At 53.7% G+C, this 13,632-nt stretch overlaps 1 protein-coding gene across 1 annotated transcript in view; it reads left to right on the forward strand.

Annotated features, from left to right (window-relative positions):
- Window positions 1-5,600: 5,600 nt before the first annotated feature.
- The window catches only part of FGF18 (fibroblast growth factor 18), a 65,538-nt gene continuing 57,506 nt past the window's right edge, over window positions 5,601-13,632 (forward strand). The window contains exons 1-2 of the mRNA XM_052684944.1: window positions 5,601-5,844; window positions 6,190-6,226. Coding sequence (XP_052540904.1) covers window positions 5,813-5,844; window positions 6,190-6,226 — 69 coding nt within the window. The 5' untranslated portion in view covers window positions 5,601-5,812. The remainder of the gene's footprint in view (window positions 5,845-6,189; window positions 6,227-13,632) is intronic.

Below are 13,632 nucleotides of genomic sequence, written 5' to 3' on the forward strand. Positions count from 1 at the left end.
ACAGCAAGAAGTAAAGAGCAACATGCTTTCTTGTCCCTACCCTGGCAGATCAGCTCCTGACACCTGCACAGCAGTGCCAGTGCCTCCAGGTGGCTGAGCCCTGACCAATGCTGCTGGCTGCAGTTGGTCTCCACATCTGTTTTCTCTCCAGATCAGGTATCTCTCACACAGAGGGTGCTGAGGCACTGGAACAGGTTGCCCAAGGAGGGCTGTGGATGCCCCATCCCTGGAGGCATTCCTGGAGGCTGGATGTGGCTCTGGGCAGCCTGGTCTGATAGTTGGTGACCTGCACGCAGCAGGGGGTTGAAAGGAGGAGATCTTTGTGGTCTTTTTCAAGCCAGGCCATTCTATGATTCTCTGATCTCCAAGCCTGGGCATCTGACTTGAGAAGTAGTGATAGCAGAAGGGTGCTGTCCTGCAGCAAAACAGTGTTTCTCAATTTCAGGTCTTGTTTTGTCTTCTTCCTTGCGTTGCTCAAGAAAAGTGAATTTTGTTTATTTAACTTTCTCTCTTGTATTTCTGTTTGGTCCTGTAAAATTAAATATCCAAAACAGAGTGTGGATGCCTCAGAACCAGAGAGCTACGACCAGTATGGGGCTTTGCTTCGCCTGTGCTCAGCACCGGTTGCAGCCTATGGGGAGGCCCAACTCCAGCATGGCTGGTAGGAGCCTGGAAGGGAGCGTGTGTGGGCTGAGGTAATGGAAAACAAGGCCGGGATGGGTGGTGGTTCTGGGCTCCTCGCCACCCAGACGATCCCTCGGGGCGACGTTCATGCTGGAGCACTCTCTGTCCTCCCCTCCTCTGGTAATCTTACCAAATGCCCCAGGCTGTGTCCTGTCCTTCCAACGGGCCGTTACTGACTGGCAGCCAACCTCTCCCAGCTTTTCCTTCCCTCGTTCCCTGCGGAACAAGCAGATAGATTCCTCTTAACACTACCCCAAAGGAAGACTGAAGACTGGATCCTACTTGGGAAATGTCATAGACGAAGCTGCAGATGAATTTGGTGGTTTGGAGCTCAGCGTTCGATGGAGTGCCTTCATTCCCTGGCTCGCTCTAATGGGCAGTAGGTCCTGGCAAGCAGCAGTGCACACAACTCGTTGCGATGAGTGAGGCTGGAGGTTTTGTGATCTGGTATTCATTAGGGGTTGCTCGGAGTCCTGACTGTGATCTGATGGAAGGGGGAGCAGAGCTTGCGTGGCTGGGTGCATGAGAACGAGTAGGGCTGAGGGCTGGCCTCATCTCAGTGGGGCAACCCTGGGCTGTACCTGCTGCTTTTTGCTTTTTCTTTAACCTACACTGGTGCTTTTGGAAGCAATCCCATGTGTTGTGTTGGATCAGCTCTTTGGTGTCTGGCTGTTGGTTGTCTGTCATACAAGTGGCTCTTGTAAGAGAGGATTTGAGCTATGCTTTATTTGGATGAAATAAGTAAATAAAAATATATAACAGGTTAATTAAGATGTTACAAATGTGTGTGTAGAGACAGCTCAGTGCTCCTAATCGCGTGCACGGGCTGTTTTGGGATGAGTTCTGTGTTCCTTACTTTCTTTCTTCAGAAACATTCTTCCCTTGTGCCATATCTATGAGCTCTCCCAGTCCAAGCCAGAAGAGCAGGAAAGGGAGAGTGAAGGGGCATGGAAAGGAGTTTGAAGTGCTGGGGATGGCCCTGTTGCTGTTCTTATGAGGTCTGAAGAGCTGCAGAGGTAATAGGGCTGCAAGGTGGTCCCACAAGGGGGGTTGCTTGGTTGCTCTGTCCTGAAGCCCACCATGAGTTGCTCCTAATCGTGTCTGTGCTGCTCTGGGGTGGCACAGACCGTGTGTGGCTGTGTGACTTCTATGTGAGCTCTGCCCTGAGGTTCAGCAGGGACAGGTCCTTGCCCAGAGGAGGGGGCTCCAGGGCTGGGCTTGTGATGGGGACTTGCTGGAGACAGCTTAATTCAGGAGACCTCAGTTAAAGAGGTTTATGTTTAAGAGCTGTTGAGCTGCAAAGCTCCGAGTTAAGGAAATATTAAGTTTTGAAGCTTAACAGCTAGTGATTTTTTTTTTTAAAGGAAAAATGAAACCATGGAGGAATATAAATCCGAGGAGCCAAGCCCTAGGATTTAGAGCAGTGCAAAGGCTGGGATTTCCCATGGTTTGTGTGGGGATGTCTGCAGAGGTCTGTCCATTCTTGCCCCCCAGAAGCACTCCAGCAGCTGCCATGTGCTCTCCTGAGGAGCTGCAGTGCTCATGGGTGGTGGGAGCATGGAGAGCCCATGGGAGCACGGTGCTGCTGTTCTGTCTGTGCACCAGGGGCCCCGGCAGCTCTCAGTGTAGTGCTGCTGGGCGAAAGGATCTCCTGTTGTGGGCTGTGCTGTAGTCTAAAATGGAAAGCTGAGGGATGTGCTAAAAAACAAGAAACAACCTTCCACAAAGTTCTGGCGCCTGCGTAAACAGCATTCCATCTGAAATCAAAGCAACATTGTGAGGAGAGGCAGTGATGGTCCTGAAGGCGAGTGCTGAGTGCCACACGTGCGCCCCAGGGTGAGTATCCTTGGTGGGGTCTGGTGGCAAGTACTGCTCCCATGCAGCTGCCTGCAGGATTCTGTCCTCATGGATGCATTCACTTAGGAAGGACAGTGCGGCCTATAAATCTGTATCCATGTGCAGTGCTCCTGTGTGGCCGTGTGCTTTGGGCCCCTGGGCTTCAGCTCCCAGCTGAAGCTGTGTCCTGCTTTCCTCCTGCAGGGCTGTGACTGAGCATCACAGTGCTGGGCTCAGTTCCTGTCCTCCCAGGGACACACTGGGGATTTTCTGAGCTCTTCTGGCAGTGCTCACATTTTGTCCCCCCCCATTGCCTGGCTCATCTGCCTGGGAGAAGCTTCTAAGTCCCCTATGGCCTCTATAAGGTTGATGTATGTGGGCTGGGTATGGACAGAATATGTGTCCCTATATGCATTGTGTCCCTTCTTAATGTTGTCTTGCCTTTTACAGATGGATTAAATTGTGGAAATCCCCCACAAGAGAAACTTCAGTGAGAATCACTCATGGACGTGACCCAAGGGAAGAGACTGAGAATCAGATGGAGTGAAAGCAGCATGGGTTCACCGTGGGGCTGAGCTGTGCAGCCCAGCTGCTCTCTGCAGCATGACCCTGTGCTTTCCTCTTCCCTGCAGGAGGAAGAGGCCCCTGGTTGCAGGACATACCAGGTCATGGAAGGGAACCTCAGTAGCCCTGTGAGTTGGCTGGGGCTGCTCAGTGGGGCTACTGGGAGGCAGCAATGGAATCAATAGGCCCCAAGGCCCCGCAGGATGTTCTCTTAATTAGGGATTTGCATATGAGGCTGAAAGGCAGCAGCCCTGGGGACTGATGGGAAGCACGCTGCTGGGCACACATCTACCTACCCATGGAAAAGTGATGAGAGAGCTGCTGGGTGCGCCCAAATCTGCACCTTGTTTCAGCTGCATGGAACCAGCAGAGCGAGCTGTGGTGCTCATGGGATCAAGGAGAGGCCTTCAGCAGGGGAAGCAGGTAGGGGACAGGCTGCTGCCCTTTATGTCTGTGTACATGCATGCACTACGATGCACGCATTCCTTGCACTGCACAGCCAAGTGGTGTTCTGGTTTTTCCACCTTTTCTGTTCTCTGTGCTCAGCTGTGCTCCGCAGGGCAGCTTGCCAGGGATGCTCTGTAACTACTGGGATCGTACTACTGATCCAGGTAACTGCTGGGATCGTAAGACTGAAGGAGGGCTTGTCACGCTTCTGAGGCATAAAACGTGGATCTTTTTGAAGTAAACATCCCGTTTCTGATTTCAATAGGATATCTTCAGCATTAAAACCCAAATCCTGCTGCGCGCTCCCTGCAACCACCACCAGCCCTGTGCTCCTGGCAGCTCTCAGTCTGTGGAGTGGGGGTCACTTCTCTCTGTGCCCCCCTGGCACTTTGTCTTTGGGACCCAGAGGTGTGAGGCTCCAGCATCACCACTTTGCCCACCCGGTGACAAGTCCCAGGGGTTGTGAAGCTCTGCAGGGAGCTGCTGGCAGCAAAGGTAGGGCCCCACTCTGCATCCCCTCCCACTGGGTCATGAGCTGCGCTAAATCCCCTCTGCCCATGTGTGGCTGCTCGCCCTCAGAGAGGCAGGGCAGGGAGGGGAGCTGCGTTGTGCCACACAGGAACGATTTGGGGTTTTTGTGGTCCAGGAGGAAGGAGCAAATTTCACTTTTGCAAGCATTCAGCTCAGCGACAGCCCCGCGGTGCTGCGGGGCGGTGCAGGCAGAGCTCGGTGCTTTTGGAGCTCACACATGGGGGGCTGAGCCTCTGCTGCAGAGCCCAGCTGTGCTGTTTTGCCCAACCCATGGGGCTCAGGGCCTCCCCAGCAGCTCCAGGGCTGCATCCCATGAGGTGTTCCCTGTACTGGGCTCTGCATTTCCCATGGAGTTTACAGGGCCTTCAGTGGAGTCAGAGTGGGGAAGAAATACTGGAGGGGGGGAGGGGGGCGCAAAGCAGTGTGTTGGGGCCCAGCTGCTGTTAAAAAGCAAACAGGGAATATGTGGAATATTTTCCTGGCTAACCTGGGAGGATGCTGAAGAAGCTCTGTCACTGCTTTTAAACTTGTTGGGGTTTTCTGTGAGCTACAGGTGGGACAGCACCGTGTGGTGCGGCCTGCAGGTGATGTGATCTGAAAGGAGGGGGGAAGATGCTGCAGGCTGCGGGCTGTCCCCATGGGTGTGTGCTCTGACGTGCACCGTTACTCGAGTATTTGGAAAGCTGGCGGTTATGAGCTATGGTTATGTTCTCACTTAATAAGGTGTTAACTGACGTTAGGCTCTCTTCTGAGAGTTGGAATATGCTGGAGGTTTGCAGTTCCCGGCGCTTCGTCTGCTCGGAACGAGCTCTCGGAGACGGGCAGGCACTCACCGCGCGCTCCCAACGTGTGATTTTTTTTCATTTATTCCGGAAAAAAAGCAACCCAAACCATATTTCTATATAGAATAAGAGCGCAGAAAGGCGAAGAGGGCCGCGGTGCCGGCTGCGGTGCGGCGGAACGGCCGCTGGAGGGCAGGCGAGCCGTGCGGAGCAGAGCGGGAGGCAGCGCGGCCGCAGGGCGAGCGCTGCGCGGGGCGAAGCCGGCGACGGGACCCGGCCGGGAGCGGGGGCGATGCGAGCGCGGCGGGGGCGGGGGCCGCAGCCCGAGCCCGGGGGGGGCCGCGCCGAGAGCCGCGGGGGCGACGCTGCCGCCCGCCCGCCCGGGGCTCTCCGGGACGCGCCGCGCTCCGCCCGCCCGAGGTAAGAGGCGCCGGGATCCGCCGTCCCCCCCCCCCGAGCTGTCCGCACCGCCGGGCGGGGGGCGCGGCCCCGCTGGCCCCCGGGCCGTTGTCGTGGTTATCGGCGTTTCTTTCTTTCTCTCTCTCTCTCTCTCCTTTTTTTTCTTTCTTTTTTTTTTTTTTTTTTTCTTTTTTTCATTTCTCGCGCTCTGCCCCCTCCTGCTGCGCGGCCGCGGAGCGCAGTGCCGGGCGCGGGGCCGGCCGGGGGGGCGGCGGGGGGGCACGGGCTGATGATCGGAAGTTACTGACAATAAGCACCTTCATCCCCCCCAAAGGCGGAGAGAGAGAGGGAGAGGAGGAGGAGGAGGAGAGACAGGGGGAGAGGAGAGCTGATGCCTAAGCGAGTCACTCGGCGCAGGCACGGCGGGCGGGACCACAACTTCCCGGGGCGCGGAGCGGCGCGGAGCGGCGCGGAACGGAGCGCGGCGGTCGGAGCGCGCCCATGTCAGCGCGGCGCCGGGGGACTGCACGGCGCTACGGGCAGCACTGAGCAACCCTCCTCGCCCAGCGATGTATTCACTGCTCTCCGCCTGCACTTGCCTGTAAGGATTATGGCATATATGTATTTTTTTTCCTTCTGTTTTTTTTTTTTTTTTTTTCCCCTTCTTTTTAATTATTATTTTTATTATTGTTTTTATTGAGTCTATTCGGAAAACTTTCATCTTGGAGGCTCCGGTTGCGTTTTTGCCTGCAGCCAGGTGGGAGCGGGGAGCGGAGTCCCTTCGTGCGCGCAGCGCCGATCTGCGCCGCTTAAATAATCGCAAAGAAAAACAAAGCAAAAAAAAAATAGTAAACAAAACAAAAAAAAAAACCCAAAAACGCGACCGTAACCATTGCACCGCATCATCTGATCTTTTGTTGCCTTTTTTTTTTTTTTTTTTCTCCAGATGTTTACATTTCCTGCTGCTGTGCTTTCAGGTACAGGTACGTTGTCCTTTTCTGTCCTCTTTTGCTTTTGGTTGTTTAAAAAAAAAAAAAAAAAAAAGAGAAAAAGTAACAAAGGCGGCGCTGACCCCGGCGCGCCCCGCACCTCCGCGCTGCGCTTCGCCCTCCGGTTGCGCGGATCCCGGTGCGGGTGCTCCGCCCGCAGCGCCGCGCGGTGCCCGCGGAGTCCGGGAGGCAGCGCTGTGCTGGGCGCGGAGGGATGCACTTGCCTTGGAGCGGCAGACGCTCTCCTGCTCCGGTTTTTTTTTTTTTTTTTTTCCCTTTATTTCGTAGGGGACTTAACTCCCAAAAAAACGATACTTTGCAAAACACGGCGTGCCCAAGCCAGGAGGAGGCTGCGCGCTCCCTCCCCTTTATTCTGGAGGAAGGCGTCCAAGCCTGCTGCTGCCTTTGATCCTGCCTGGGCAGAAGGCAGCTGCTGGTGGGGCACCGCGGGTCGGGGCTTCCAGTGCCACCTCCGTGGGACCCCTGGTGTCATGTCTGGGGGATCCCTGCTGCCGTGTCTGTGGGACCCCGGTGACGTGTCTGTGGTACCCCAATGCAGATGGGCACAGCAGGTGCCACAGCCTTGTTGCCTGCTCAGTGCCACCTGGTCCTGTGCTGGCCCTGCTGCACCTGCTGGTGCTCTGCAGCCAGAGGTGGTGCTGGCAGTGCCTCAGGAGGGGCTGCGTCCCTGCGGTCAGGCCCAACCCAACAGCCCCATCCTCTGCTCCCCTCCTCTGAATGCATCCACTTATTCTTCCCCTCATCCCTCTGAAAATCACGACTCCCCCGGTGAACCACCAGCACAGCCCCTGCATCGCACAGACCGCAGCTGTAAATCACAGCCGCCGCTCTCCAGTGCGTTTTGTTGTTGTTGTTTTAATCCCAGACCCGAGGAATCCCGGCTGCGATGGCACCCGCTGCAGCGGGAGACATTTTTCTGTGATTGTGTGGTAACTGAAGTTAATCAGCCCCGGCCCCCTCCCTCTCCCCCTCCCTTTGGTGCTTTTAGTGAATCAGAAAAAGTTTGGCCTGCTGCCTGGAAAGCACTTGCTAAAATCTGATCTCTTACTTCAGCAGCCTTAAAACTTGGGAAGTTATTGGCATTTATACAGTTGGAGCTCACGGGCTTCCAAAGCAATAAAATAATATAAAAAAAAAAAAAAGAAAAGGGAAGGAACAAGTCGGTGCTGTTGTGCTATTAGAAGCACGCTTTCTCGGTCTCGGTTGCGGGATGCGCCGTGCGTGGGGCTCAGCCGTCCAGCAGGGCCACACGGGGCTTTGCAGTGTTAATGGCAGATGAAAAGATGTGAGCACCGTAAGTTTTTATTGCCCATTCTGTTACACTTTCTTTCTGGATTTATTCACGGGATTACATGTTTTGAGCCTGAATGGGAGCGAGGGATTATAGGATTTCTTTCATAATGATCAGTTTGGGTAGGAGTTAGCCTTTGGTGAACCGGAGTAAATTAATGCATCGCTCCGGTTTAATATTTATTTAGGCTAAAAGAAGTTGTTTGGTTTTGCTTAAAGGGCTCTGCGCAGCGCTGGGGAGGTTTAGGGACGGATTATATTCTCAGGATGGATGGATTATATCCTAAGGCTGATTTTCACCTCCTGCTGCTGTCGCCGTCCCGCGGCTGCGTTGGGAGCGCTCCCGCCCTGCGCGGGGCCATAGGGCTCTGTGTGTGAAGGTGATGCACCTGCAGTGTGCTCTGGGGTCCTGTGGTTGTGCTTCTGCTGCAGGAGGAGTGGTACGGGGCGGCTGCTCCTCCACGGTGCAGCATCCCCTGGTGCAGGGTTTGGCAGAGGGTTTGGGCTCGCGGAGGAGCCGGGCTCCTGCAAGGTGCCACTGTTGGGTGACACGTCCCACGAGGGATGCGTGGTGCAGAGCCAAGCTCCTGGCTCAGCTGTGAGCATCCCTTTGCGGCTCCTGCTTCATCCCTGTGGCCACGTTCCCACCTTGTCTGCTTCCAGCAGCTCCTTTGCTGCCTGGGGTTGCTGTGCCCTGAAAACAGTCCCAGGCAGCAGAGAGGTGAGGTCTCTTTGGGGGCACTGGGGAGGTTAAGCTGTTCATGCACGTTTCACTTTAGGGCTGCTATGCTGCACTACAGTCTCTCCTACTATCACTGCCCCTCAGCATTCTTCTCTTTATCTCTCCTGCCCCTCACTGTGCCCTTCACGTCTGCCCGGCTCATGGAGAGGGCCTGGCAGGGCCTAAGTCCCTCGCTCTGATGCTTCTCGTGTATTAGGATCCAGCTTGGGAATCTGATCCAGGAGCAAACGGGAGGTCAGAGCAGCGCACGCTGCGGCACCGTGCTATTTTCACATCTGCTGTTGTTGTCTAAGAGGGAGATGGCTGCATCATGCCAATAGTAACTGTTTCTCTAAAGGTCCCGTGCAGCTCCGGGCAGTCACTATTTGGGGCTGTGTAAATTGGGACACAGAGAAATGCTGTTTTCACATACTCGGCGGGCCAGGCCATGTGTCCTGTGATGGGTGGCACAGGCCCAGCCCTGGGGCTGGAAGAGGTGAGGCTTAGGGCAGCCAACTCAGCTGTGCTTGGGACCGGGGCCATCACTGCCATCTGCAGCACCCACTGTCCTGCCACACCGCATTGCCTTTGGAGAGGCAGAGGCCTCTGTCTTACAGATTCCTGTCCAGAGAGGCAAAAAACCAAGCGTGTGAACTTTGGTATACCAGGACTTTTCTGTTGTGCCAATGGGCAGCAAAGCAGAGCTCCTGCTTGGATGCCTTAACCTGCAAGCCCATATATTGCAACTCATATTGCAGTTTCACAGCTTAGAGATATGCAGGGTGCTTCAGGGAAGAAGGAAGAGCTTGCTCACGGCAGAGGTGAGCGCACAGCAGGGTGTAGTAGGTGTGGGTTCAGAGCTCCCCATCTGAGATAGCTGGACACGCAATGATGGCTGTATTTAATTTGAGTTTTGCCTTCCATATTGCAACTGGCATGGACAAGGCTGGATGGAGGTGAGGGATGCTGAGATTTGGAGGGATGCCTGCTTTTAAAATCTCCCTGCTATGTGCTCATACAACAGTTTGGGCAGAGAAGGGGCAGGGTGCAAAGGGTGCCCAGGCCGTCTTGGTTTTGTCAGAGCTGGTGTGAGTCCAGCAGCAATGCCTGCACATGAGCAGCATCCGGAATAGTTTATGTTGCCATAAGCCACAGCATCAGTCTGGGCACCGGCAGTTTCTGCAGCTGTGATGTGATCCAGCTGAGCAAGCGAACCTGGAGAGAAAGGCTCCCTTGGGGCTGAAAGTCACTCCTCTGGATCCACAACCCAATTCCTGGATCTTCGGGGCATTTTTGTGTGTCTCTTCCTTTCCTCGGGAGCTGGGAAAGTCCCTGCTGCCTGCTCTCCCCTCCTCCTGTCAGTGCTATCTGATTTTGCTTTGATTCCTTCCAGATACGGACGCTTTTGATACCAGTTGTGATAAAAGCAAGTGAAAAAGAATTTCAGGAAACTGTGAGATTTTAAAAAGGAATAAAGGAACCTGGGAGGGCAGATACCAGCCTCGAGGACCACCAGGCACGCAGCCTCTGAGGCATCTGTGTGGTTCTGTGCCCACAGGGCCAGGGCAGTGTGGAGCCATCCCTGTGCCCTGCATCTCCCTGCTCTGCTGTGGGAATCACAGGGCTTCAGCCTGGTGCCGTTATCTTTTTTCTTGGCTCTTTTTTGTCCCGTCCCTGGGCTTTTGTGTCTAGGTCCCTGTGGGCCATAGCAGCAGGCACAAGCAGGAATGGTGCAGCCCTGCCTACCTGGCGTGTCTCCTGTTCGCTGGTGTCTGAAATGCCGATGGAGGATTAGCATCCAGCGAAGTAGCTGGAGGGGAAGTGAGAAAAAAAACATAGAAAAGACCGTCTGAGTCTGCCAAAGTATTTTCTTATTGGCATTCAGCAGCCTCGCCATAGCATGAAGAGAGAAGAAAGGAGAACAGAGAGAGGAAGGAGGAGGCTTAGCCTGTCATGGTCTGCCTACTTTCTTTTGTGAGAGCTCCTCGCCACGCCGGTGTCTGCGGTGGGTGGGAGCGGACGTGCCGATCCCTGCCGGGGGCTGCCGGGCTGTGCCCCCTCCCCTCGGCCTCCCACAGCACAGGCCCAGCTCGCAGCAGCCGCCCCTGGGCAGATCCCTCCTGTTGTGTTCAACCGGCCGGCGGGTTTCAAGCTCAGGCGCGCAGCAGAAGCGCATCCTCCCCAGGTGCGGCACCGCGCCGTTCTGTGAACATCAGCAGCTCCCTGCTTTGCAGCACACGGTTGCTTTTCCACGAGGGTACCTGATTCCTTCTGCTGCAGACGCTGGATGAGGGGTCGTGTGGTGACATAAGGAATGCCTTGCTCTGCCTTAATGCCTTGGCCTGTTTCCTTTGGGTGTGATAACAGCATCCTCTGCGAGTAGCTCTTCTGTGCTTGGTGCTGCCCTAATTTCACTGCTGTTGAGCCCACGGCTGATGGGAGAGTGTTTGTTTTGCCCAAAGATCCCCTGGGGTGCTTGGAAACAGAGGGGCAAACTGCAGCAGGTGAAAGTGCAGCACTTTGTCTGTTGGCTTTGGCTGAATGTGTGGTTTGGAGGGGCTTGGTCCAGCAAGCAGCCAGGGATGGCACTGAAGAGGAGCAAAAGGGATGTGATGTGCCTTGTCAGCCTCCTGGTTATGTTTTGTGACACAGCACATTGAGATCGGTGAGCAGTGAATTTGCTGTAGCTCCCAGGGAGCTGCAGGTTGCATCTGCACAAATACCTGAGCTAGTTGATAGCAGCTTGCAGGGTGTTTCCAGCACTGCTTCTTCTTCCCAACTCCTGTTTCTCCTCCTGCACATTCTCAGCCCCCTGTCTTCCCTGCTAAAATGCTGTCTTTGGCACCACTTGCAGGGATAGGTTGTTGAAAAGCTGCTGTATCTTTTCGAATACCCTGAGCCACCCTTCTGCAGCAAAACAGAATTAGCCCCAAGCCTCAGGAGCTCAATGAATACCAAGGTGTGCAATGTGCTGCGTGGGGTGCGTTCCTCCGAATGCAGGGAGCACAAAGTAGAAAATGGGGAGAGCAGTAGTGCTGGCAGAAGCGCTTTGTGCTTCTCGTCATTGCTGTTAATCCATCTGAAAGGAGGGGAGGTCTCTGCATATGAGGGAGGAATGGTTGCTGGTCTGTCCCTCCTTGCCCAGCACCCACACCATGGACCGAGTGCCGCAGGTGTGTGGGTTCCACTTGAATGAGACTGATGCATTTCTGAGCTGGGCCACCCCTGCCCCATGTGATAATCAAGCTGCTCGTCAGGCTTGTCCTGCTGAATCATCTCAGCAGTGGGCATGGTGCTCAACAACACTAACACTTATTTCTCCAGGCTGGTTTCAGACTGTAAGCAGAATCATACTCTGTTGCACGACAGTCCCAACCAACAGCTAGTGGGTGTGCACTGACTTACAGCCATCATTTACAGCCGCACAATGAAAGCTGGGTTTGACCCCCGAGGCTGCCAGGCCTTAGGGTTCCAGTGCTGCATCAGCTCCTGGATGTGACGCTGCAGTGCAGCGTTGCGCAGCAGAGTTGGGTATCGATTGCCTGGGAAATAAATTATGATGTATGCAGTGCTGGTTTCTGACCCTGTGGTCACGACCTCACAGCGATTGCTGAGACTTCCGACCAGCTGAGATCAGAGCAGTGAGCAGCCCCCAGCAATCAATAGGAGAACCGGCGGGCATGGCTGTGGGGCCTTTTATAGGAATAGTGTGCTGTGCTGCATACACACGATGCTTCATCCTGGGGAACAGTCAGTGCTTTTGGAAACTTTGCCTAGAATTGCATGGGAAACTCGATGTTGGATTTTTATCCTGCGTAACAGGCGGTGTGGGATGGAGTGTGAGCATCTGTGCGTTGACACAGGGCTGGGGCTGGGTGGGAGGTGTGGGCTGTGTCCCTGGGACATGCAGGGGAAGCAATAGATGGAAATGGTTTGCTAGGGAGGCTGGGAGTTTTTCCTGTGCTGTTTGTATAGACATAGTAGATAATGGGAGTTGAATTGCTGTTTGAATATTTAGCAAACAAGAACGCAGAGTTTACTTCTGCACTTCTCATTTCTTTCTGGGCATTTCTTCACACCATGATGGTGTGTACAGAGCAGTACAGTAAGCCCAAGTCCAGAAGCAGGTCTTTCCTCTGATAAGCAAATCCAGTCTGGCTGTGGCATTGGCTGGGGACATCCCCAGCACCATGGCAGCAGCTGGCATCTCTGCATTGCCTGTGTGCCAGTCCCCGTGGGGCTCTGCCCCATCCCACAGCTCCCTTGCAGGGGGATGCCCACACTTCGGGAGATGCCTAATGATTGATATGCCTCTTTTTGGTTTTTTTTTCCCCCCTGTTTAAGAAGTTTCAGAACGAGTTTATTTTCAGAAACTGTTGAGAATTGTTCCTTGCAAACAGGAAACCTGCAATGAAAGATTAATTAGAAACAAACAAAACTTTTCCCCAGCTCAACAAAGCAGAAAGATAAGAAATCCTATTTGCCTGGCATTTGCAGTGTCAAGATTTCCTTGCAGGAGTGTGGCTAATACAGATCAGTACAAATCTTGTATTAGAAAACAAACTGTGCTTTCATTTCTGGCCCTAGGCTCACATGTTTGTTATATCTGATCCCAAAGGCAGATTGACAGTTTGGTTTGGATTAAATTCAACACATGGTTTATGCCGTGCTTTTGATAAGGCTCAATAATAATCTGATATATATTTTTTTCATGTGGGCTTTAGTACATTAACAGCAGAATTGTCCATTCTGGGAATATTTTTGCAGTGTAACCATTGAGGAATTCATTTCTGGAGGGAAGATGAAATTACTGATTTTGAGAACTCTCAAGGTCTCAACTAAAATCGAAACCCATTAACTCCAGTAAGCCTGACATGACCTGGTCAGGTTTCCAGCTATTTTATTAAGTGATAGAGAATTTTCTTTAAATATCATTGCAAAGGAGGAGGCGGCTGGCTCACTGGGAGGTATCGGAGCAGGTTCCTGTACTTCTCCCCACACACCAGCAATTGGCTCAGTTCTCTGGGTCTCTGGGAATGAAGCTCTGTAGCATTTACACCAGTGTTTGTTCCTGCAAGCTGGGATTACTCTGCAGGAGTTCTGGCATCACCAACATCCATGGGATCCCAGAGCATCTTGCTGTGCTGTGACCCTGAGGTGGCTCACAGGTACGTTGGGTCCGAGTAGGTATTAATTGGTACATCATATATTTGTTACGTTGGTGAATGGGCTTCCTTCCCACTGCAAAGGCTCTTAATGCAAGGTCATTCATCATTGCTCGGTTCACTACAAAGAAAATTGGGGCGGGGGGGAGATCCAAGACTTGGGCAGAATGAGGAGAGGAAAAAGGCAAGATGGGAATAGCTGG

Source organism: Tympanuchus pallidicinctus, unplaced genomic scaffold, assembly GCF_026119805.1.
Source record: "Tympanuchus pallidicinctus isolate F22 unplaced genomic scaffold, pur_lepc_1.0 scaffold21, whole genome shotgun sequence".
NCBI lineage: Eukaryota > Metazoa > Chordata > Aves > Galliformes > Phasianidae > Tympanuchus > Tympanuchus pallidicinctus.